Source organism: Anguilla rostrata, chromosome 15 (genome assembly GCF_018555375.3).
Source record: "Anguilla rostrata isolate EN2019 chromosome 15, ASM1855537v3, whole genome shotgun sequence".
NCBI classification, from domain to species: Eukaryota; Metazoa; Chordata; class Actinopteri; order Anguilliformes; family Anguillidae; genus Anguilla; species Anguilla rostrata.
Window position 1 is genome coordinate 19,622,345 of NC_057947.1, and position 27,047 is coordinate 19,649,391.

At 41.3% G+C, this 27,047-nt stretch overlaps 1 protein-coding gene across 6 annotated transcripts in view; it reads right to left on the reverse strand.

Annotated features, from left to right (window-relative positions):
* Nucleotides 1-27,047, reverse strand: part of epha6 (eph receptor A6) — a 203,277-nt gene that overhangs the window by 59,858 nt on the left and 116,372 nt on the right. For 4 of the 6 annotated variants that reach the window (XM_064310573.1, XM_064310575.1, XM_064310574.1 and 1 more), the window contains exons 5-6: nucleotides 17,580-17,735; nucleotides 14,220-14,555 (exon numbers count right to left, since the gene is read on the reverse strand). In XM_064310573.1, coding sequence (XP_064166643.1) covers nucleotides 14,220-14,555; nucleotides 17,580-17,735 — 492 coding nt within the window. Of the gene's footprint in view, nucleotides 1-7,969; nucleotides 8,401-10,079; nucleotides 11,307-14,219; nucleotides 14,556-17,579; nucleotides 17,736-27,047 lie in introns of those variants that run through there. The other 2 variants (XM_064310577.1, XM_064310576.1) reach the window with 2 other exon arrangements.

Genomic DNA, 27,047 nt, shown 5'->3' on the forward strand with positions numbered 1-27,047 from the left:
AACTTCTGTAGAACAATCGAGCAAAATAAGACAAAATGAGCTTCACATGTTGACTTGATAAAAAGTTAATCCGTAACTTCTCAAGCAGAAAATGAAATGCCTTTCTGGCTAGCCTCATAAAACCAGTAATAAAATTCAGTCCAGTTCAGTGCTATTTCTTTCCACGGAGCAGCCTGCTAGACTACTGTAGGTCACATGCTCAGGGGACTGTGCAGCTCTTCTGTGCAGTGTAACCCAAGAGTGAAAAAAGGCTTTTTTTGCAGGGTGCTGTCCTTCCTTCTGTGATTCTTCACCAACGCTGAGAGCAGCCTGGATTAGCTTTCCAATACCAGCCAATGTCGCGAGATAAATATAGCACCGTTAGTGTAGCTACACTACACTTTCATTCCGAATGCCTGCAGTATGAGAAGTTAGCCGACTTTAACTGTGCATACTAAAATAGGGAACTGTGCATTAATAAACTGAATCAAAGTGTCCTTGTAGAATCAAATATTTTGTTTGTTAATACATGCTGGTAACTCACTCTTTTGTTGCAACGTGTTCTCCCCAAAATGAGGCAAGCTTCAAGCAAAAATAATATAATAGCGTTAATATCTTTTGAAACATAATTCCAGGTAGAGGCAGCAAGGTGCTTTTTGGATAAAAGGGTACTTGATGAAGAAAGAAAAAAAGTAGAAAAATTAAGATTGGACTTTTCAAAGCTTTAAGGCACTCTTGATGGAGGAAGCAGAACTAGATTAAAAGCCTCAAGGCTTATTTGTGTAAATTGATAATGTCAGCTACCACTAAGCCTTCATTGGCAGTTAAATCCTCAGAATAATTTGATAAAAAAGAACACTCTTTTCACTTTTCTCAACAAACCCTGACCATGTCAAAATTTTAATAATGAAAAACAATTGCATTCAGAAAAGTCTCATATCCTGAATTCATAGCTGAAGACTGCAATTTAATGTGTATTATACATTTCGTATTTTTGGTTGCCATGAGCTGAGCATACCTGAAAACAAAGAATCTGATAGGTAGTTCCTCTCTAACTAACTACCTAACACCTGTACTGCCACTATAGAGTTAGTTAGTACAATATATTACCATGTTACACCATTTCACTGATGAATCCATTAAAATACATTTTGGTACAAAAGTTTTAACCTTTTAGCTTCACTTTTTTTTTGCATTCCTTAGATTGACGCACCTTAAAGGGCTAAATTAACAGCAGGAAACAAGGCTTTGAGAAGTAAAACTGTTTGATGTAAATGAGGGCTGGGGAAAGTTTCTGTAGAGTCCGCAGTGCCTCGTACCGCATTGATCACCACGGTTATCTGCACACTGAACGCAGCTGCTAAGGCTGTTAAGGGTACAGCTGGTGGTGAGGCTGGGACGGTCATGTGGTAATTACCCCTGCTGCCTGGAGGCAGAGGGCGGGTTACTCCAATCAAATCTCCCTCACTGAGACATTAACTATGATAAAGCCCCTTCTGAGGGAACATTATCACAACGCTCGTCCCATCATCACCCAGAACACGGTCCCACCAATAACAGCCTCTGACCTGCGTATGCATAATGTGGGAAAAGGCTGCTTTTCACTGTGGAGTCCTGAAGGGGCATTTCATTGGCAGCTTGTGAAGATTTATGTTTTGTTTTTTTTGTTCATACCTTGCCTCCAGGATATAAATATATCTATTTTCGTTCTGATCCAGTTAAACTGTCTTTGAATGGTCCTTCATAAGAGCTATATAATTTCCTCATGAGCACATAACAGCTTCAGGAAGCCTACATTGACATGCATAAATGCTTATGTCAAAAACCACAAACAGGTATATGGCACGTGTCAATTAGCAAGTCATGGGAAATTCACTTGGCTGCATCAGAGATGCTTGCACTTATTGGCAAAAGAATTTCTAAATGCATACAAGGTGCTTATAAAGAAGTTATACAGTTATCAGAGAAAAAAATTATAATAACAAAATTCCTTTTAATTAAGAAACGAAAAAAGTTGCAAACAAGAAACTTGAAACACGCCAGATTTTCTAAAATAAGTCTCTTAAGAGTAGAGACTTTTTCAGTCAGACATGACGTTGGGTCTGTAATCTCTGGCCACCATTACAGTTCACATCCTCCTTACTAGTGATGCTTTTTGGCTCAAGCAATGAGGTCACTGATCTGTTTACCCAAGTAACACCATTACCAAGAAGAATCAGCACGATTCAGCAGAATCCACAAACACAAATATCTAATAACTAAAAATGAAACATAACTTGAAACATAAAATGAAACAATGCATACAGTTCTAATCAACTATGGGGTGCAAACAAACATGATTTATCTGACAAAACAATCAAAAGATCTATTCATTACAGCAGAAAATTGAGCCTGCCCACACTGCAAGACTTAAGAAGCCTTTTAAACAGATCTGAACTCAGATTACTAGGATGTCAGGTTCGTTTAGTAAGGAATACATGGCTGTAAAGATAATTTAAAATGCTTCAGCAACTACATCCTAAATATTTTCGTTTTATTTATGTACAAGCTTAACACATCAACAAATGCATTAAATACAAGGAGGGTATTTTAAAAAAATACACTGTTGTAGTGTTCAGGCTTTAACAAGAGCTTGTTTTCCTGTCTTGTTTACTATGTAGCTTGACACAATGTGTCAAAACAGAAATTTACACACTTTAAGCAGTAAAAATGTTCAATAACTAACTCCAGTACAGTACCTTCACCTCTAATGGAGAATATATGGTCCCCAGTGGAGGCCTACAAATACTGAAAGAGTAGATTTAACACCGTCATTTTTTAACCCTAAGAATTTAGCTGTGCCATTTACATAGCTATATCTATGTACTAAGCCCAGTAAAATTATTTTATTTTATTTATACTAGAGCAACTGTGATAACTGGGATTAGAATCCAAGACCATTCTGTTCAGTGCTCAACAGCAAGAGGGTCCGAAGATGTGATATTCCTTTCCTCCACTGTAACATACAAAGACATTTCCAACACAGTAAAACAGTAAATACCCAAAGGGGGGGGGGGGGGGGGGGAGAGAGAGAGAATGTGAAAAATGGCTGGGAGCAACTTGCAGACGGTAAATCAGTCACTGAGATGGCCACTGGGGAAGACAGGAGTGTAATAAATTTCTCCAAAGCCTGCCGCCACCTCTCGTATCGTCCTTTGCAGCAGGCATACCAAAAAAAAAAAAAAAAAGCCCAAACAAATGGGGTCCCATAGACGTGGCGATCACCCGGGAGCCTGTAAGGTCTCGTTCACCTACGCACCCCCATCCCTCACCGACCCCTCGCCACCCCCCCGCCGTGGGCAGACGGCCGGCTGGGCACGTGCGCCTCCTGCTGTCATTACCCATAATGCATTGTGTAATGCCTGCACGCTCTCACGGGGCAGGCAGAGGTTGGCGATGCTAAGGGCGGCGTTCAGATGCGGCTAATAAATCAACCGCTAATAACCGGCCGCGTTTAGCTCTATTGACTGCCTCCACCAGCAAGGCCACGGTGCTCTTCTTCCCCGGTGGTGACACCGTTCGCCGAGCGCTCGTTCATCTTTATTAAATAGCCAAAAGGAACGCTGCCCCCCCCCCACCTCGGGGACACGCCCACTGTCTGTCAGCTCACAAGCTGTCCATCAAAAGTAAGATTCAGTTTAACCGCACAGTGTCTGAATTCTATTGGCAAACTTGTGTTTTTCCTACTACTTTTGTTCTTGCAAAATGTGAGTTTGGCTGTCAGTAAAAATATGAAATGAAAGAAAAGTGTTATGACAGAAAGGGGGCGGTAACATAACACATGCATCAATTTTCTATCCATGGTGGATTGCAAAAATATATAATTAAGGTTGAATCTGGGCTATGATGTGATTTGCAGCATTACAAATATTAAGCTCTTGCACTAGTTTATAAGCCCTGAAAACGAAATACCACGCTCTAAAATAATTATTTATTGGAGGTTAGTGGAAAATGGACCAGACCTCTCATTGATAACTTCCACTAGACATGGTTTTTCTAAAACAAAATACACCTATTAGACAAAGAGACATTGCTGTTTATACATGTTCTTATCCTTCTTTGCCAAGTGAACAGAGGTAGTCAGATGTTAACAGCACCAATTCCAATGCTCTGGAGACCTACATCAATCCCCCCTCTCCCCAATGGTTTTTGCTTATGCACTGAAATATGTCAATAGTGGGGCTAATCTACTTTGAAAGAACGGTTTCACAAAGAATGCATTAGTTAACCTTGAAAAAATATTAAGCAACAGAAAACAAGCTACCCTCAAGAGAAATAGCTTTATTCATTAAAGATACTTATTATGATTTCAAAAACGCTAGCAACAAATGTTAACAATAATGCAAATTAACATGGCTTTAAAAATTAAATCAATTATATCAATTGAGGTTAATGAAAATTATATTTCATTCACAGTAATGTACAAGGATTGTTGACCATTGTTAAAATGGATTTACTTTTATTTATAAATTATTACATTTTGAAGATACAAAAAAAAAAAAAAACTGAAAGGAATGTATTCTTCAATGTGTTAAAGGACCATACAAGGCAGTGCAGTAGATCTGGGGTTAGGAGAACTCCTCTGCACCCACTCAAACCAATTCTCCCAGCTGTTTCACATGGAGATAAAATGGTACTTTGCAGCGTCTGCTCTTTCAAATGTGGTTGCTGAGCAAAAGAAATACGACTTCTGCAAAGTTCTGACCCAAAAATGTTCACACAATTTTTAAATTTGATATTTCTCACAAACTACTTTCTGTCATCAAATGCTTTTGGAATGTGTAAACATCTGCTGATATTTCACAGTTTCAACAAAACTGGAAATTCATGACACCTGGAGAATTTGCAAAGAAAAACGTGTCTATTGTAATGCATGACATACTGATAACAATCATAGCACATTGGACAAAACCGGGAATATTGTTATATTTGACACAGAGTGATTAAAACGAGAGAGAGAGAGAAAGAGAGCTGTTTTGTTTTCAACTTCATTAAGCCTGTCTCTGTTAGCAGCGTGTTCATATTCCAGCATAAATGCGCTTTTGAGTGGGGAGGGAAGCGGACTGAAACAGGAAAGTCACCTCTGCAGCCCGCTGTGGTAGGATTCCAAAATGACCCATTCCTCCCACTTTGTTCTTATTAGGGCTCTTTTATCCTGACGTGTCAGGCTGGCCTGGTCTTGGGGCTCAGAGAGCGGTTTACACTGCCGTTCCCAATAACCATCACAGTAATTTTCCCCGGTGGGTAATTAAGTCTGCGGCTAATTTGTCATAGTTAGTTAGAGCGTGGCGCGGTGCTGGCAGAGAGCTGGGCGGCTGGCCGGGGCAGCGGTCAGCACTGGGGCCCGAATCCCTCATAATCACACGCCCGCACCGCCCGTCCGCCCGCACCATCCGCCCTCGCCGCTCGCCCACACCGTCTGTCCGCCCGCACTGCCCGTCCGCCCGCACCATCCGCCCGTGCCGCTCGCCCGCACCGTCTGTCCGCCCGCACCATCCGCCTGTGCCGCTCTCCCCCGCCGTCTGTCCGCCCGCACTGCTCGCCCGCACCACCCGTCCGCCCACACTGCTCGCCCGCACCGTTTGTCCGCCCGCACCATCAGCCCGCACCATCCGCCCGCCGCACCACCCGCCCCGGCCCCCGCCTTCGCAGCTCAATACAGCTCTCTGGCACGTTTGTTGTGGGACTTCACACATCAGAAACAATCTGCTCTTTTCACACATACAATTTAATACATACGCCACTGTTTCATTTGGCAAGGAATATGCACGTGTTGCAGTTAGGTTTCATTGTTCTTGTGTACAAGCTATCCCGTATTTTCAGCCCTGTACATGTAAATACTGTTCTTGCGTATATCCTATGCATGCATGTCCACTGCTATTTTTAAATCCTCAAATGAAATATCTTGCCTGCATAACCATATGTTTAACCGCTCATGCACAATTGACCACATTTGTTTTCTCAAAAACAGGTCTTGGAGTCACGTCATCTCTGATTACAAAAAAATGTAGTACAATTAATTTTATTCAAATACTTTTTGAAGCTGAGAAAGACCTCAAACTTTATTCTAAAGTTTAGTCATTTTACAAGGAATTAATTTTAATTTGGTGCACAAATAAGGGTGCACAAGTAAAAATGACTTTTAATAGAAGTATTGAGCCACAGAATTGGCTGAATAAGATGAGATCGGCTGAAGCACCAGCAAAATGAATGAACCTCTTCAATATTTCTTGGAACTTGCTACCTCGGTTCATGGAACTGGACCATTTTGAATGAATGATTTCTATTAAAGTAACATGGTTGATGGGCAAATGGGAGAAAGCTAGCTCTAAATATGTCTGTAAAAATGAAATTGCCTACTTAAATTATAGCAGAGCACAAATTACAGGTGGCAGGTTCTGGTGCTTGCAATGGTTTAAGAGGTACAAAATAAATAATTCCTTTTATGGATTCCCACCAATGACCTTGCTCACATCACTATAATAAATGTTAAGTTCTAGGAAAGCAAAAATTGCACTTCCGTCCACTTTTGTGTTTGTTGACGCTGAGGAAGAGTCATTTTACTGTTTTATTGAAGGTATTATGCATTGAGTGCTCCAGCTATCCTTATTTCAGTCATCTTTGAAATTAAATGGGTAAGAATGACATTAACACTTAATGAAGAGTTAATGAAGCTAATTAATGAAGTCAACACTCCTTTATGTAAGTGTTAACTTCATTAATGAGACAGTTATGGGATTCAAGCGCTCATAATCCTGAAGTTAACTAAGCTAACCTCATGCTTAGCAATGATGCTGAAACACACATTCCGTGCTACACAATTCAACTTTCAGAACAGCGTCGCACAACTCCGGTCCGAGAGGGCTGGTCTGTGTGCTGGTTACTGTTCCAACCAATTACCTTAACTTTGGTTTGTGGACAGCTCTACAAACTACGCTGTTTGACTCCTGTATATGAGCACAGTAAAATAACTTGCAGTCTTCAGCTGTAGCTGGTTGAGCAGCTTACCTAATTAAGAGCAGAAGTTGGCACAAAATCCTGAAATGGATCAACCCTTGTAGTGCAGCCCTGGTTTTGAATATGCATCTGTTAGTTACTAATCATTCTCTGAATCATCCGTTATCCTTCACTGTCCACTCTCATTTATTCTACTATGTCAAACGAAGGTCTGAAACACTACCCTTCAAAAACATTGCTTCATTTCACTGGAAGATGTAATTTTGTAATGTGGTTGTAAGCAGGGAGTGAAGAGGTCATTCATGAGTATTTACAGTATATCCCAGAATTCACAAATATGAAAGATTGCAGCAGGAGGCAATGCCATATCTGATTACGTGATTCAAATAACACACAGCCATCTGGAATAACTGGCACAGCAGGCTACAAGCCAAAATATAAAAATAAGTACAGACACAGTCCATTTAAATAACAACACCTCGACTCAAATTAAATGTTTCAGTGATATTTGTTTTTATCTCTGCAATACACCGATGATCTCCTGAGCCTCGTTACATGCAAATCTCATTCATTTTGTGAATCCATTATATTATGACATACATTTATTTAGTCTCCAAAACAGCATTGGTCTTTGGACAAAAAATCAGGTTCCTAATTGCTTGGGAACCTAACCCACAAATATATTCACACTATTTGACTTAAAAGAAGCATGTTTTTGAATCTTCCTTCTCATAAACATAATTAATAAAACTTTCTTCCTGGAGCACTCTCAATGTATTCATGAGAGAGAGGGAGAGTGGAGCTGAAAAATGATGGCTCTTGATTGCTTAGTGACATACACTACTGCCCAGCTGCTTTCAGCAACTAAAGAAATATCACATTCCACTGCAGAATCTCTTCCCTCCACTCCTGCTCCTCCCATCTTTCTCTCTCCCCCTTTTCCCTCCCTCCCCTGCCCCCTATCTCACGCTCTCACGTTTTCCTGAGCCCAAAACCCCCACCTCACATCTGCACTCTGAACAATCAATTAACTTTCTGAATTCAATGCTGCTGCACGTTCACTCCCCTGGTGCATCAATCACCATCGCCGCAGCGACTGAAAGCAGGCCCCGCCCCTCCCGTGTGCTGCCAGCCATGGCCCTGTCACCTGGAGCCCCGTTTCCCCTCCTGTTCCATGGTAACAGGGGACCCCTTCCTGTTCCGCTGTGGCTCCATTAGCAGGACACGCTGTGCTAAGCAGTAATAACCATGGAGGATGAGGCAGAGAAACAGCCTGGGCGGAACCCTTCCCTCCCGACACCCTTCAGCAGCCCAGGCCTCCTGTGCGCAGGTGAGCCTCCACTGTTCCTGGCCTCATTTAGCTTTGTTTGGCTTCGTTTTGTTTCTTTTATCAGTGGGCACCGTGTGCAGCTGCTTTGTCGATTTCTTCTCAGATGTTTTCAAGGCATCAAGAAACAATGACCCAGAAAGAAGAGTGAGAAGCGAAAACCAGGGCAACATTACTCTTTTCAGCAGCATCCAGCAGCAAAGGACTGCATCTATCTATTTATTGTTTATGTACATACAGGCGTACGGCACATGTATATTTGTAGAAGCAGCAAACAAGTGAATTATTAAAAACCAGGAATTGTGGGAAATGCCCTGATGTACAAACATTGGAAGGCATGAGGAACTCAGCTGGTTGAGAATAGTAGTAGTTACCGTGATGACTGAATGTAAAATGAATTCCTGTACAATAATAAACAGACAAGCTGACTGTCTGCCTGCCTTGTTACTGAAGCTAGTATCACACCAAATATGAATCAAGCACTTCTCTTTGGGATGTACTGAGAGTTAACATGTATTAGAAGAAAAGAAAAAAAGCTAGAATTGTTTTCTCTTCAATTTTTTGCTTGGTGATTTATAGTGAAAATTCCATTTAGGCCCAAAAAGTCCTTCCATTTGCACTCAGCACCGGTAGAAATCGCTATCACGGGAGAGAGAGCCTTGCTTTCTCAGAAACATCTGTTTCTGTCACATATAATCTCCTGCCTCGTATAGTACGTACATTTAAAAAGCTGCTGTTCTATAAGGCCTACAGGAGGCTCTCTTCTGTATGGTGGGAAAACAGATAAATCACAATGCAGAGTTTCAACATAATCAGCTAGAATCTCTGTTGAGTGACAAAGGTGTCTGCTCATCGCCAAAATGAAGAATGGTCCTCTTATTTCTTTGTGTATTTTTTGCTTTCAAAATTTAATCTCATTCTTTCAAAGTCAGAGGAGAAAAACAGCACTGTGGTCCAGTGAAAGGGCCGTGCCATAAATCCAGCTGTAAATTTCCAAGACACTTATCTCACTCTGAAAATGTGACAGGATTTACACAGGGCCAGGGCATCCTGCTGTTAATCCCTTATCTGTATCGGCCTCTTGGCAGTGTGTAAACATGTTCAAAAGACGTGTGAATGTGGACGTATTGCAGCTACAGATTATTAGGGTTCCAGTTAAAAAAAAAATGAAATAAAAAGAAGAATAAAGCAGTCGTTCAGTGAGCAATGCAAAGTTGACAGTGGGCTGGAGGTGATACGGGCAGGAGATATGCTGGGATATAGAGGAGTGTTTTGAGAAGCATCAGCACCCTTAAGTGTCACAGCTGTGAAACCTCTTGTTAAATGAGGCTGTTTAAAGGTCTTTGAGTAAGTAGTGCTAATTAAAACAGATTAATTAGCCTCTTAATACTAGCTTTACTTACTTTTCACAACTATCTAAACCATACACTGCACTCTGGTGCAATAAAGAGAAGCACTGCATATGCAGTAAAAATGTGTGAAATGGTCCATCGTCCTCTTAATTTCCTCTGAAGGTGCATGGATATGAGATTTGTCTGCTGTGTGCTCACAGCACACCTGGCCACTTGTTTGTACTATCATAAAGGCCTGTGTAGCCTGTTACTCTACCAGATTTTTATGTGATGAATCTTGCCAAATTTTTCTAAACTTTTGAGCAGATATTGGCACTGACCTTGAGTTTGTGTGCCCATTCAGGTCAGACTTCTCCATTTCACATTTCAAAAGGTATTTTTATGTAATAATGAGAGAGAGAGAGAGAGAGAGAGAGAGAGAGAAATGTAAAAATTATTTTATTGCATAAGTTAAAAACCCTTTCTTTGGTTTAGTTCCACTGTGGTATTGATGACTCAAATAGCTTTATTGTGTGGTGGAGCAATAGTATTCGCACCGGTACAGGAGAGAGAGATGGTGTCCATATCTTATTGTGTTCATTTTCATTTTTACTGAAAACTCTCTTTCAAATGTAGTCATTTAGTTTAATTATTTCTCAGAGGTAATATTAATATTCTCCACTGAACTTGGGTATTTTTCTCTGAACTGGGGTATTCTCCTCTGAAATTGGGTATTTTCTAAGTTGCACTAATTCAGGGCACAGCCTAATGTAATTGAGTTGGCTGCGTGCTGTAACAGTCCAGACTCAGAATTGCAAGTGCTGTTGCTCAGAATGGAAGGTAGTAGAGGAAGAGGAATCAATATGACACTTCATATTTTCAGTCGAAGATGATAAACTCTGATTAAATTATGAACCGGACAAATTGCTCCACAGGAAAGACTGATGATAAAGGAGTTTGTGTTTTCCTTTCAAGTGGGGAAAATAACATGTCTGGAAAGTACAGCAGGATGCATCCTGCTGGAGATGATGAATCGTGTTTCTTTTTTTTCCAAATCTTTTTGCTTACTAAACAACAATGTAGTGTTGCATTTTTACAAAAATGAATGATTATGCGCTCACAAAGTTCAATACATGTTTACACAAGACTAATAAAATTCATTCAAAATATATAAAATGTGGCTTTCAATAATAATTTACTAAGCATCCTCATGTAAGACTATATATGATATACAACACATTTTACTATCTACTATCAGCCATACGGAATAAATATAAGCAGTGTTTTTGTCTGCCAATGCAAACATGGTTGCTTATCATACTGCAAATGTGATAGGGATACCCTTATTTTTATCTTATTTTTCATCTGGTTGCATATCCTTCACAGTGCCCACAGACAAAAGTATAAAACCACAGTATCTAGCAATCATATTTGTTATTTTCATAAAAATAATGGGCATAGGGGTGACCTGAGGGATGGGACCAGTGCAGATTTTCATAATCCAGCCAATCAAATTGAATATGTAAATGATTACATGATGTGACCCCATTAAGCAGGTGGGGGAACTGAAGCTATGGCTGTAATGATAGCTCTCATTTTCAGTGTCCAGCAGTGCAATCAGGGACTATTCTCATCTTCAGGTTGTGTTTCACATGACTGATAATCTTGAAAATCTATAAGTAGTAACACAGATAATATTTATATATTCCCAATTCATAGCTGACTGCCCCCATTCAAGACTAAGGCATAAACAATAATATTATACATTTACCATTACCTAAAATTAAAAAGAAAATGTATATATAAAACCAGTCAGCCTTGCTGAATAAGCAAGGCAAATGTCTTTAGTCAAGGTAAAGGACAAACACAACTGAAGTAGGGTTGAATTCAGGCTAAAGTTTTTGACGACTTAATTCCCACATTAAACCTTGAGCCTGTTTATCTGATTGATTTTATTGAGTTGTGCCCAGAGCGAGAATTCAGCTGCCGAGTTTCAGTACTGCAGTGAGCCACATTCCAGGCACGTCCTCGACATTTGTAGTGTGGCCCTGTTGTCTTGTTCTTTTCCTGCTCACTTTGTTATCCACCTGTTTGATGTATCCAGTCTGTGAATCAAGCTGTGCGTCCGTTCCCCTCTGTCCTGCTTTTAAACAGTGTGTGCAGTCTGACTGATAAACTGGGCTTAATTGTAGTGTATCTGATGCCAGGCTGAGCGGCTGCAGATCAGAGCTACACTGACCCAGAGAGGAAGGTCATCCCCTCCACTCCTGCACACTGGAGACGCAGGCATATGCACACACGCAAGCATTGATGCACAGACACGCACGCACACACAGACACACGCACGGACAGTCACAGACACACTCACGCACAGACACACGCACGCACACACGCATGCACAGACACGCACGCACACACAGACACACTCACGCACAAACACAGACACACTCATGCACAGACACACGCACACATGCACACACGCGCACGCACACACACGCACCAAGCATGCATGTACACATGCATGCACAGACACACGTGAACATGCAGACACGCATGCACGCACGCAGGCATGTATGCAAGCATACACACACACACACAGACACAAACACATGTACTTACATATACACACAAACATTCACAAACAAAAAACACAAATAAATCATACACACTTCCAAATCATTTTGAAACTCCCACCTGAAATACAAACTAGTGCCTAGTTTATACTGTTGGTCTTGTTATGTGAACACAAATAAACTTCCAAATATGTTCTTCTAATAAACAATGAAATTATAAGCCAGACAGATCCCATGACGTGGTCCAATTACAGAAAGTACTTGGCCCTGTATTTTAATCGTACCCACAGTCTCTTGTACCCAGCCCATCACACCCATTAGCCTCCAGTGGGAGTGTGTTCCACAGCACCAAGAGGAAATGACCAATCAGTCACAGACATCACGCCGGGCATTAATGACTTCACCTTAGTTAGGGGTAATAGAGGTGGACACAAATAGCCGCGCTAAGTACACAGAACATGATTTTGCCCAGAGAAGTGCTTTATATCCTGATGCAATTCTCTGAACAAAAACAAACCCCATCCAAGTATGCCCCCTCATGTGAAAATGCGATTGCACAAACTGACTGCGCTCGCACAGCTATTTCTGGACTGGTGGAAACAAAGTGCCGAGGCTTGATATAGCAGCACTGGCGGCGGCGCCTATTTGAACATGTACGACCCGTGCAAACAGCCCTGGAGCAAGCCGCCTATTTGCACACCTGGACGACGCATAAACACAGCCACAGACAGGAGGAACCCTGTGTTTTGAAAGGACTGAGAACACAATTACAGGAGAAAAGCCAGCCCCTCTAAAAGCAGTGTACTCCAGTACAAACACTCGTTGGTTACAGACTGTCTAGAGCACAAGATCAAAGATTCATTTATATTCCCAGGACTAAAGCTTTCTTTGGAAGTTGAACTGATCTGCTCCAGACTAAAGATTGCAAGACTGCACAAAACCTGATAGAAAAACCCAGACAGTTTTTAAACATTTAAACATTTTAAGTGGTAACAATTTGTAACAATTGCATAATACCCTGGTGATATGAAAAGGCTGTTGCATAAACAGCAGATACAGCTTAATTAAGAAACATCTATGCAAATGGTATGCAAACACCAAGAACATACCACTACACTACTGCTTGACAAATACATATTAAATTATTAATAGTTTTTCAAGCTTAAACAAACTTTGAGCAGCATCACAGTGTAGTGAACAGAATACTGTTAATGTGCATCTTGTGGCCATTTCCGGGAGCCTACATACTCACCTTACACCAAAGTGGCTATATTGTACTTCAATGGAAAAATGAAAAAGCCTATATATTTCCTTAATCCAGAGAGTACAATTCCCATTAAAATGACACAAAGATAATATGAGAGTATTCTTAGGGATTTAAATGTTTAAATGTTAAAGGTTCAAATGCCTTTTAAAAAACTAATAACATTTAATTTTGTAACATCTACATTCCAGTACACAACCCTTGCTGTGAATGCCCAATTTTTCAGTTTGTACTGAAAAATCTGATTCCCATTTGTGTACTCATAAACCATTATTCCTACATGTAATCCTGATAAATGCCCTTTGCCCCTGTGAGTACTCATAATCTTAGGATTCACACCTGCATACTCATCAATATTTGATTCCCACATGTGTATTCTAAACATCTACTTTCTGTGTGTGTACACAAAAAACTTGATTTTGGTGTGTGTACTCATAAGTGCCAAAGTCCTGCATGTGTACTTACAAACCTCAGATTCTGATATGTGTACTCATAAACCCCTGATTCTGATGTGTGTACTCATAAGTGCCAAAGTCCCACCTGTGTACTTACAAACCCCTGATTCTGATGTGTGAACTCAAATGCCCAAGTCCTGCGGTGTACTCATAAACCCCTGATTCTGATGTGTACTCAAACTCATGATTCTGATGTGTATACTCATAAACCCCTGTTTCTGATGTGTGTACTCATAAACCCCCTGATTCTGATATGTGTACTCATAAGTGCCAAAGTCCTGCATGTGTACTCACCGCCCTGGTCAGTGCTGATGGTGATGGCTGCAACTGGCCGTGGAAAGGAGCTCATCTCAGACACGCCGTTGAAGGACTCGATCTCGAAGGTGTAGTTTGCGTGGGCTGTGAAGTCCAGCACGGTGACCGAGGCATTGATGAGGCCCTGAGGCCGGGGGACGAAGCGAAGGTCCCCCCCACACAGCTCACACTGCCGGGGGTCTGCCCCACACCGCTTACACAAGACGTTGTAAGTGAGGTCCTTCCTGCCCCCCATGTCACTGGGTGGGCTCCACTCCAGGAACAGCGAGGTCTCGTTAATGTTGAAGACCACATTCCTGGGAGGGGATGGAGGGCCTGCAAACAAAACAAAAAACATCAGAACACACATCCATTTTTTTCAACCATTTACACTCAAACTGGTACTATGGACACATGATCAAAACTCAAAGCCTATGTATCAATTTTAAAAACACTATAATCTATAAGTACATTTAATTTGCTTTTACTCACACTTTATTTTCAAATGACCGTTTTGTAAAACACTAAACAGAATTCTCCTCATTGAGCACAATACAAATTGCATCTCATGGTCACACTTCTACACTTAATGTATCTGATGACCACATTGGAGCCTCACAGGTGTGAACCCTGAGCCTCAGGACAGATTAAAGGGAGCTCATTGGCCACTGTGCCATTGAGAATGTCCCAGGCTCACATGAGTGATGTCACTATGCTCACAGCCCTGGTTGCAGTCATCATTCAGTGAGGCATAAAACAGCCCCACTTCCCATTTCCTCCGATGCACTTCTTAACCGCCCCACACAAGAACATGCAAGCATAAGAATATAAGAATGTCTCAAGAGGGGAATAACTCATCTAGCCCATCTAGGCTGATCATTTTGCTTAATCTCTAGAATAACTGCTTCTGCTGCATTACCTGGGAGGACAAAAACTATGCATTCAAGAAATAATATGGCGCAGTATGATTGTCTGATGTTATCTTCTTTCCCTTTCAAAATATGCACAGTAAAAGGTGTTCTGCCTGAGCTGGGGCTAAGTTCTCCAGCAATCTACCTACAATAGTCATTAGAGTACAATGCATTGACAGCTCAGGATATATGACCTGATAATGCTGATAATGTTGATCATGGATCAAACATCAACAACAGAAACTGAAATCTGTGGTCAACATGGCACGTTAGCTTTCACCCCTGCTCACTCATAGAAAGCACTGAAGAAACTGATTTGTCAACAATGCTTCAGAGTTGACTATGCTGCAGAAGTCCACTGTGCATGGAGAGCACATAAGTGATGGAACTGCGTGAAGACTTGGCTCAATATGGATTTACAGACACACAGGCACCCGAATTAAAAGCTTAAACCGTGATATTTTACATCAGGCACATGCTCTGGTGCTTAATTTCCTGAAGGCAAATGTGAAGTAGACACAACAGGAAGGATTACTGTCTCCTTACAACCATTCCCCCGTCATTAGCAAAATAAGCTACCTTCTGTTTCGAACATTAAAGGAAGTGCTTTGGGTAAGAGACACTTGTAAGCAGAGGGTGTGCTGTTTGATCAAGGGTGCCGATAGCGCTGTTGTTCCCTCGACTGAGGTATATCACCCAAATTGCTTTGGTACCCGGCTGTGGGATGTGTTAAAGGTACAGTGTGTATGAAATCGGCTCTGATGAGGCTCAATCCTAAGCCCAGAGAAGTGTCCTTTACAGTGCGGAAAAAAGGGAGGCATGGGAACAGCCACCTGACAACAACAACAAGGGGAAAGAGAGCACCTGATGTCTCCTGCTTTTTAGGTGAGGGAAAGGGTCTGTACCAGACTGTGCGTCCCATCTGTGCACAAGAACAGGGTCTTTCACGGGATGAGCCATCCAGCAGCACCTAAGAGATCTCTTCAGTACAGACCACCATCCGGTGCTCTGTGTTAAGAGTCATAGCTGTCCTCTATAAATAAACCCCTCTCCATCCACAATTGATCTTTGCGAAAAGCCTTTTTTAGATGGATGAAGCCTAGAGCAGCCTCTCCCTGCACAACCTCTGTCCACATCTGCTCCATTCCCTTTCAGGGCACACAATCGGTGCTATCTCTGTCTTTTCTCTCCATCAGAGAGGCAGCCCCCCCCTCCTTCCCCCAGCTATCAGTCAGCTCCCATTGAGTGGCTGGAAGGAGATGATTATCTCACAGACTTGTGCACATCTCAGGCTTCCTTCTGCTCTCAAATGAAAAACACAGGAGCACCGCTTCCTCTTGGTCCTGAGGTGATGTGGCGAGACCGTGTCAGCTGAGCTACGAGCACTCGCCTCATTCCCCGTAGAAAAACTAAACAAGAATGCAATCTAGACTATGGTCTCGGCATCAACCACATATAGTCAAGGGCCTAATCTTCTCTTTCTCCAGAAGAAAAAAAAATAAATAAAATAAAACAAATAAATAATAAAGGTGTTATTATTATTATTATTATTATTATTATTATCATCATCCCAGCTTTAATTACACTAATGTATTATTGTTAATAAATAAAGCAACATTAGTTTAATTAGAAATGGCTTCTGAAGACCGCAGGGCTCTGATCCTAGGTGCAGAACTGCCTGTGCGTTTTCCAGCAGCCTCTCTGCTTCATGTGTGTCAGCATCATCGCCCCGGGAGACACAGACGCAATCAATGGAGCGTCAGTTAGAAAATCCCCTGTGGACTACCTCTCCACACCAGGAACAGACACCTACCTACTGGAAAAGTGCACTTGCCAATTTGCACGGACAATTAAATTGCTCTCTAATTGACAATAATTTATCCTGGCTAAACTGTGAATTCATGCGACTATTGAGCTGTAATGGCAGGGTGTGAATTATTTATGAAGCCTTAAAATCGGAACAATGAGCAACAATTAATTTAAATCCAGCAACTCTGTTACATTATACGTTACCTGGACTTTGCATGCAGCCTAATTACTTGGATATTGTTAACTAAATGACAAATTGTTCCAGACTTGGCAGCAGGCCACTGCTGTATGTCTGCAGTGGTGGCTGAATGAAGTTCTAAGTATGTTAACTGCATCCACTTTGTGGATTTTGGACTGGCTCTGTTCACAACTTCTCTGGTAAAACATCTTGCTAGCCAGTCTGACTAGTGTTGATTAAATCCACAAGGCTTAAAAGCTAGTTCACTTTATGGGTTTTTAAATTTTACAGTTTTAGTGTAGGTTTTTGATTGGTCCAGAGAGGTTTTCTTTGCGATGAAGGGTATTCTAGAAATAGAAGGGTATTTTTTACAGTTTTACAATGGCTGGTCAAGATACTGACACATCTACGCTAGGCTACAGTTTGCAAAGAACGCTGTGGCATACGCTCACACTGACTTACGTGTACAGGCCATGGTCGCGGGGTCCTTCTCCGCTCTGAAGAAGCCCTTTTCGCAGTTGCAGAGTTCGGAGCCCTCTTCGTAGCTGAAACTGTGCGGCGGACACTTGGAGCATTTTATGTTCCCGGCGAAGGCCTTGTAGAACCCTGGCCTGCAAGCTGTGGAGAGAGAATGCGGTCATCTAACGATGCATGGAAGGACCGGTGTCATGACTCAGACGCATGGTTTACAACTCCACATGGAACCCCTGGCAGGAATCATAAAACATGCATTGAGTTAAGTAGGACACGTTGGCACTGAGTAACAATGGAGGCCATCTACAGATCTCTCTCTCCAGACCTAAAATAGAGCACGGGACGATCAGAACACACTCTGATTGTCCCCTGTAAACATGCAGTCATGTGATATATACTATTTGTGGAGACCATTTAAACAGAAACACACACAGACACGCACACACAGACATACACTCAGACCCACACACTGCTACACTCTCAGTGAAGTGCCTTGTTAACCACAGTAAAGTTTGGCTTTGTATATGGCAGACCATGCAAGGCAGAAACCTGAAAACTGCGCATCGCTGCAGGGAAGTATTTTTTATAAAAGAATCCTGCAACCATAGAGCCTTTGGTGCCTGGCTCCTGCTGAGCAGCCTTGTATCCAATTTCAGAAATATATGCATCATTTAGCGCCCCACCAACAAAGAGCTGCGTTCTCCACAGAAAGCTACTCCCTGTTAAAAGCGCACCGGACACCTGTGCCCCCGCTCGCTGCTTTGGGCCTGTTCGCCTTTTTGTTTTTACATGTATCAACTCGAATGTGAGGCCTGTCCCTGCGGTCTGTGCTCAGCTTGCCCAGTGACACTCAGAGAAGAGGCTTTTCTCTGCCCCTCAAAACCAAGGCTCTGGAAATGCCTCCTGTTGTGGACACCACAATGTGCATCGGTTTCTTTTGATGACATGATCAGAGTGATGGCTTGGCTCTGCCCTGGAAATAGTGGCTCCCCTCCACCCTCCTGTTGCAATATTACCTATACTTCACATCTGATGCATCCAAACAGATGTGTCCAAAAATGCTGTATATGCGGACCCCAAAACCGACAGAGAAATTGTGGTCAAGTCTACTGCTATAGGGGCATGATACTTCCTGAGAAAAGCAAAACTGTATTTCACCTTGTGTGTGTTCTGGTAGAAGTAAATGAAGCGCCTCTTACTTTGCACAATGCAGTCACAGGTGAAAGACCTGCAAATGGAAATTGAAGACTCAGAAGCAAAGACCTGAAAATCATGCTGCTAAAATAGCTGGTCAAAATCTGTCCTTGGTAACCTTCTTTACTTTTTTATGATCATGTACTTCAAAATTGATATGCTACATTCAAATCCATTTTTATTGAATAATTTCTGCCATTGCCCTAACTGTTATTAGGTGAAAGGAGTGGAGAAGCAGAAAGAGATTCTTCATTTCGACGTCTGGCCTGAGGATACTGCCCTCTCTGTAAAGAACTGGTGATGAAGGCTTAGCCCTGTGCCAGGCTGTGCAGTAGCCACATCACCTGTGCTTAGTTTCAAGGAGGAAATCACTCCACTGTGGGAGGGAACATTCTGGCTGGAAGACGGCATAGGAGGGTGGGGGAGAGCAGATCTGTGATAATTGTGTGTGAGTTTCCCAAGGTTAATTAGCTTTGGAAGTCACTCAGACCCACAACCTGAAGAAGCCGGACAAGCCCCTATTGTAGACAGTGCTTGGTGGTTTGGCTTGGTGGACGGTGAGAGATTTGCATGTCTGCAGAGCTACAGCAGACCGCACTTCCCCTTCACTGCCTGATGGTGGCGCTGTGCACATGGGAGCGCCTCTGAAGACCAGCGATTTCAAGAGAAGCACAATTCTGCAGCATTTACTTGCACAGCCACACGAACAAATGTTGCAGAATAGTTCGGCTCTTGAGATCAAAGAATATGTGATAAGATGAGTGCACCACGCTGAGATGCATGTTAGAAATATTGCATATTGAAAATGACCCCTTTTTCAATTTTCGTGCTGCACAAAGAGGTTCTCAATTTCCTGATGAAAAGATCTCACCATATATTGCTCTTTCCAGCCATGTTGGAGGCAAACAATGACAAAAACACTATCTGTAAATACACAACACACAATTCAAATATGTGAATAAAGACTAAAACACAGAAAAACATTGTAATCTGCTGACATATAATACTGTCCTCTGTACAGATATTGTCTGTTTTATTATTTGGTTTACAGATTATAAACAATATTACCTACCCTTCATAGATTATATACATGCTGTTATATGATAGCCATGCAAAAGACACACTTGTTCACGTTAACAGTGATCTAAAGCAAACAAAAATATGTTTGTGGTGTGTTTGCAATCATTTACTTTCAAAATGTCAAGGTGGAAAAACAGACTGCAGTTTATTTAATAGGAGAAACTGAGGACAAAAAAAACTAATAAAAAAAACACTAGCAGTATTGAGAAAATAGGCAATAGGCAAATAGGCAGAGAGAGAGAGAGAGAGAGAATATGCTACCAAAGCATATTTCAGTGAAATGTGAAACATGCACCTCTGAATTTGATTATGAAAAATAACAAATGCAGATATGTTTAATTTGCAAGCGTAATCACAAAATAAATGTATTGGCTGCCTAAAAATTCAAATTTAAGAGACATAACATGGAAAATGTGCAGCCTTTGTAATTTTGTAGCCTTTGTAGTGTTACCCCATTCATACAGAGGCACCCTGACAATTCTCTTTTTATGATTGCATTCATTTCACCTTTCTACTCTGAAATTAGTTTTGCCAGAAATTCCCTGCCTCCACAAGCAAATATCGAAACATTCAACCTGATGCATTACAAATATATTATGAAAATATGCATAGCATATACCTTAGTTATTGTGTAAATACATTATGAACAAGATGCATCAATTTTCACAGAACATATCTGAGCACAAAAGAAAAAGCATTGACTTTTTTAATAATGGAAATATGAAAAGAAACCCATGAAGCAGCAATCCAGGCACTACAAATTAAGTCCTAGCCAACATGCAATTTGCTTTAAATTTGACATTTGAATCATTTTAGCTAGCCCCCACCCAAGTGTTAAAAAACAAGATACATTCCAACTTAAGATTTGGGGCAAATTGAGGTAAAAGTTCTGCAGGGAAACAGCTAAGACAGGCGGGAACAAATCGTTCCCTCAGGTTCATGTCCCCTCCCAGCACAACCCATCCCAGCGTAAATCCATAACCTCCTTTACAACAACGTGGTGGTACGCCTACTTTATTTTACAAATGTTTTACAGTACAAAGAAGTTTCATTGTGAATGTAGTGTAATGTTGCACAGAGAGAAGAATATATTTGCATTCTAAATGTGGCCATTAGTTCTCCCATGTAAAATGGCTCATTTATTGTCTTGTAAATTCTGCGGCAATGTCTGGGCCTAGTGGGAGGGTTCTGCAGTTTGTAGACAGACAGACACACACACACAATAAATACGCAGCTCTACGGGAGCTTTCACCACACAGACTGGAAGGATAAAAAGCCTTGTTTATGGAGGCTATGAGGGGGACTTGAGGATGCACAAAGCAGAGTTATCAGGAAAAAGGGCAGGGGATTGTGGTTCGGAGGCGGAGCACCAGTAGACACCTGTCACAGAATGCGGGGCCTGTCTGGGTGCCTGGCTTTGCCCGAGATAAGTGATGAGCCTCGACACCAATTGATTAATCGGGCCTGATTGTCAGTGTGTCCCTTGTTTGAACAAGCCTGTGATCAGGGCGGAATACTCAATCCTCATTACAACCTGGCCATAGAGCTGAACCCAGGACAGGCGAAACAGCAGGACCTGCTCTGCACACACACCACACTGATTTACACATATCCATGCACACATACATATGTACTGTACAAGCGCGTACGCATGCACGCACACACAGGTCTCACATGCATATACACATATACCTCTTTGTCACACTCTCTCACGCACACACCACACTGATTTCCACACATTCGCGCACACACACGCACATACCGTATTGCACGCATACACACACACACTGGTCTCATACGCATATACAGCAATATCCCTCTCACACACATTCCCATCACACCTGCATACCTCATCATAACTTGAAAGTTTAAAAATCAATCTGTAACTGTCAAATTATGTGTGTGCATGAAATATTGTAGCATAGGCAAAGGCATTGTTAGGTGCTGTAAGGTATAGCTTCTAAATATAATCATAAGTGTGAGTGTGAACATTTAGAATGACAACAGACATGTTTGGATAAAAATACATTTATGTCATCTGCAATTTCAGAATGTGTATACACAGGATATAATCTGCACTAATACAAAACATCAATACAAATGTAGCCAAAAAAACAGACATTCTGCAATGCTGAGACATAAAACCAAACAATAAATTGGATATAAACAAATCAGAAATATGGCATAGACGGAACGAGGGAGTTCTCATTTAAAACACTTCTGAAATGTATACAAATAGAAAAAATTCACCTCCTCCGCTGAAACGGATGGTTCATTGTCAACTATTAAATGCAAAATAAAACATTTACATTATCTATCTATCAACCTACCTATCCATTCATCTACCTACCCATCTCCCCCTCCCGCAGATCCTCTGGCCACCCTCTCCATTCCTGCACACTGGAGACACAGGCATATTTGCATGTGCGCACACACACACACACACACAGACACAGAGGGGTAAGCGAGAAGGAAGACCTACATCAAATTTGATAAGACTTGCTCTTTTAAAATCAACGCAAAAGCCATTAGACATTTTTTCATTTCTACTCAATGAAGACTTTACACTGGAAATGAACAGCAGAAAAGCTCTAAGAAAAGTCATTCTGACAGAGGCTCACCAGCTTTATTCACTCAAAGCATTCACTTAAACTGACATTCCCCAAATGACCTCAACTCAAACAGCACACCGCACACAGAATCATTTTAAAGCCCTTCACGTTTTCACCCTGTGAATAAAGGTCTTCTTCAGAAAGAGCACATCTGTCTCTCTGTGACTAAGGGTTACAGCTGTCCAAATAAACTTCAAAGCTGTTCAAATGAATGTTCTTTTCCCTTCCATTGACTATTTCTTCCCACCATCAGCAGCATCACAGCAGTATAAGTTACACATATCATTTAATATTTATTCTGCCCTTTATTTTGCAGTGTATGGTGTGTTCCACTTTGTATGTCATGGTAAAGTCACTTGTAGCATAATTGGTGACTTAACACACCAAATGCCTATGCGCAATTATTGACAAACATTTATGAATGTTCATGTACTGCTTACGAAGGAGTCAAAAATATTAGGCACTATTCATAGAATAGGCACCATGAATGTCCTGCCCACACTGAGCATGCTTTGTGGGAGTATTTTCTGTGGGTCTCTGTTCCCCGGACATTTAAGCTGATGGAGTGGCACTGTTTAAAAAATGACAGAGACAAAGTGAAGCATCCAAAGTGCATAATCTCTACTTCCTTTTCAAACTGCTTGGATTTTCTGTTGTCAAGATACTGTAATTATGTCAAACAGGAAGGAAAAAAAAAATGGTTCAATGATGTGTTCTTGCATCTACTGCCCTCCAGACCAATTATGATCAACTTTCAGAACAGGGACTAAAAATGGTCATTGTTGATGTTTTCCTTGTTTTTTCTCTTTTGGACACACAGGCAGGAAATGGGTATCCATTTATATAGTACTTATCTTTTACGGCTGAACGTGGGATAAATAGACAGTAATTTAACACTATTTCTGTGCATTAAAATAGCTGAAAAGGCCACAAGATGATGTTTCATTACAGAAAAGATCCATATTGCCCCAGGTGCACTCTTGTCTTGAAATGTAGAGGGATAAAAAAGGCACACTGCAGATGTAGGTTTTATGTGGCTGCAAAACACATCCAAGCCATTTTGAAGAGATAGTCTTTTAGACCGTTCGGCTCCACTCCTGTATCACTGGTATGTTAGTACCGTCATTTATTTTTACATACAAAACGTAAATGAGAAAGAGAAAATGGTAGCTGCGCATGACATGCAACACAGATGCTAAAGCTATGCTGGAGCTGGATTCAATCAATATTTGTCCTTAACTTTAATGAACAATTAAATGCCAATCCCAAATTACCAAAAGCAATTTATCAAACTGTGTTTGTAAAACAAAAAAAAAGCACTTCTTTAGCACTTCTCTTTTAAGCCAACGTTAAGACAAAATGTTAATTGAATCTAGGCCAGTTTGTAAAGTTTAGATGTGGAAACTGGAAAAATATGATAATTGACGCCTCTGCACTGTTTGTTCTTTTCACATAGTTTTCGCACAGTTTTCTTTTCACACAGTCACCATTACTGGGATGCCTTGCTGTTTCCACAGCAATCACTCGATTAAAACATGCTGCAATGCCAGAATTTGAAGTTGAATTAATGAGGACTGATTTAAACAAATAAATGGATGCCCATATTCCATAACCAGCCTTCACCCACACATAACCTCTAGATCAGATTCCACTCAGCCGTAGGTAGAAATCCCACTGCTGTCCTACAACCAAGCGTCGTCCAATGGACTGCGCTCCCCTTCAGACACCAAAACCAAAAGCCATTCCCACGCCACCTAAAATATCCTCATTGAGGACAGAGACACACTGGAAGACTCCTTCTCCCTGAATGTTTCAGTACAAACCCCTTCTGATGTTGAGCATCTTGGCTCTCTCAGATCTCTGCTCAGATTGCGCATGGCCGCTGCGTGGGAGAGTGCTCTCGGGTGTCAGAACCAGTAAGAGAAGAGAAGGCCTCACATCTTACTTTCTGCCCTCTTCACACCACCTTCTGAAGACAATGCACGTCTTGACATTGAGCTGTATGTCTGGTGCGTCAAACCTTGATTCCGTGAATGTAATCCAGTAGATTCAGCTCTGTTAATTAGCCTGTTCTACTCTGCTTCTCGTACCATTGGCTCTGTATAAGCACAGCCATGAGAAAGAAAATCTGCCAAAACGCAACAATGACAGTAAAACCCAGGCGGATCTCTCCGGTAAAGGCAATGCCCTCAGTCTTGTGGTCTTTGTGGCTGTATGTCACAGGCAGAGTCATTGACATTCAGCGTGTGCAGTCTGTCACAGTGACGGGCATCTCGGCAGGGCTCCTATGCGGTGTGGAAATGTTCCCCTAAAACAATATATACAATTTTACATTCCATTACATGCCACACCATGGGACAGTGTCATAGCAAGAGGACAAGAGCCTGATTAAGCCAAGTTTAATGAGTAACCAAGTACCGGCATGTGTGCATGCATGTGTGCCAGTGTGTATGTGAACGTGTTGTGCATGCTTTCAGGTAAAAAATCTGATCATTAACATGGGGAAGCTAGTAGAAAATGCAATTGGGATTCTGCAGCCAGATGTTCTTATTCTGATTTGATAGGCAATTCAACGTGAGTGACCTGACTGCGCTAACGCTACAGCCGTCCTGCCTCTCTCCCCCTCAAAGTTTATCAGAAGATGGAAATATGCAATGCAGACTGGCTCCCAGCTGCCTGTCTCTCCCTGGCAGGGAAATTGAGCCATGAGAGCGCAATTACTTAATGTGCTAAAAGCTGGGAATAATAGATTAACCATTTAGAACGAAGAAGCCCAAATCTTTTTAACAAAAAATTTAATCAGGGTTTACTTGGCAGGTTCCTGCAGATTTGAGCAATTCCTGTTTTCTATTCCCAGTTATTTGCATATTAAAACACACACACACACGCACAAACACACACACACACACACACACACACACAGGGCGTGTTGAAAAGGGATGCTGAATTCTAAATGCGGCTGACGACTGGATCTGACATGCTTATTCTTCCTGATGCAGTAATGAGGTACAATCACAGCATAGTTCTTTAGAAGCAATTTTCAGAACCATGGAAAATGTCATAGTAAATATGAGACTCGAAGCTACATACAACATTTGAAACAACTTAAAAATACTTGGCTCACTTTGAGAGGGAAAATGTAGCTGCACACTTATAGAAAGAAAAAGATTTAATAGTCCAAATGATAAGTTAAGGTTTTGCAATAATTTCTTTAGCAGTCATTGTTATGAAGCGGTAAAAAATGTTTCTTGAACATAGTGGCGTGAGAAAGTATTTGCCCCCTTTGTGATTTCCTCTATTATTGCATATTTTTCACACTTAATGGTTTCAGATCTTTACACAAAATGTTATATTCTACAAAGGAAAATTGAGTAAAAACAAAACACATTTAAAAATGATCATTCCATTTAATTAATAATAAAGGTTACCAAACACCCATATCACCCATGTGATAAAGCCCTCTTATAGCTACAGTAGATTCAGCTGATTGAACACAGCCAGGCTTCATTTCTGCCAGCCCTGTTGAATTCCCCCAACCCCATTCATACTGAACCTTACCATCAGCCAAGCAGTCACCACAAATTTTCTGCAAGCAAACTATGCCTGATCAAATCAAAGGAAATTCCAGAATAGATAAGAAAAAATGCTGAAATATATCAGTCTGGAAAGGTTCACAAAGAGGTCTGAGATTCCACCAAACCACAGTGAGACCCATTATCTCCAAATAGGGAACACTTGAATCTTCATAACAGTGGTGAATCTACCAGGGGGTAGCCAGCAAAATCTTTCCAAGTGCATAGTGATAACTAGTGGCTTAGTCAAATTCTTATCTTGAACCCAATGGAAATGCTGTGCCAGGACCAGAAACCAGCAGTTTATGCTCGAAAACCTACCAATTTGCCTGAATTAAAGCAGTTCTGCAAAAAACAGTGGGATAAAATTCCTCCATAGACATGTAAAAGACTGATGTAATTGCTGCCAAAGTTGGTGAAACTAGTTATTAAGTTTAAGGGGGCAATTACAAGGGTGATATGGGTGTTTGATAAGTTTTTTCAATAAATAAATGGAATCATTTTAAAAATGTGTTTTGTGTTTACTCAGTTTCCCTTTGTCTAATATTACATTCTTAATATTACATTCAGTGTGACAAACAACAGAGGAAATCAGGAAGTAGAATACTTTTTCATGTCTGTATATACAGTAGGAACAATATGCATTTATTATATTAAAAATGAAACAGCTCAAAACGGCAAACAGCATTCAGTCTCATTGGAACATGCATTTTTATATGGAAACGGGACAAGAGGGCAATGGAGAGTACACAGACTTTTTTTATTGACCTCTGAGTCAATAGTAATGATCCATTTTTCAAAGTTTATCACTGTGGCAAAGTATCCTTTCACCAAACGAGCTAACACCACTATAAAGCTTTCAGACTGAGGCATTTATAGTGGTGACAGTTTAAGAACCACTAATGACCCAATAGTGTAGTAGCTGTGACACAAACACAGCCCACATGGCAGAAAACCCAATGCAGATAACAGCAACACTACCAAAATGAAAGTGGGGT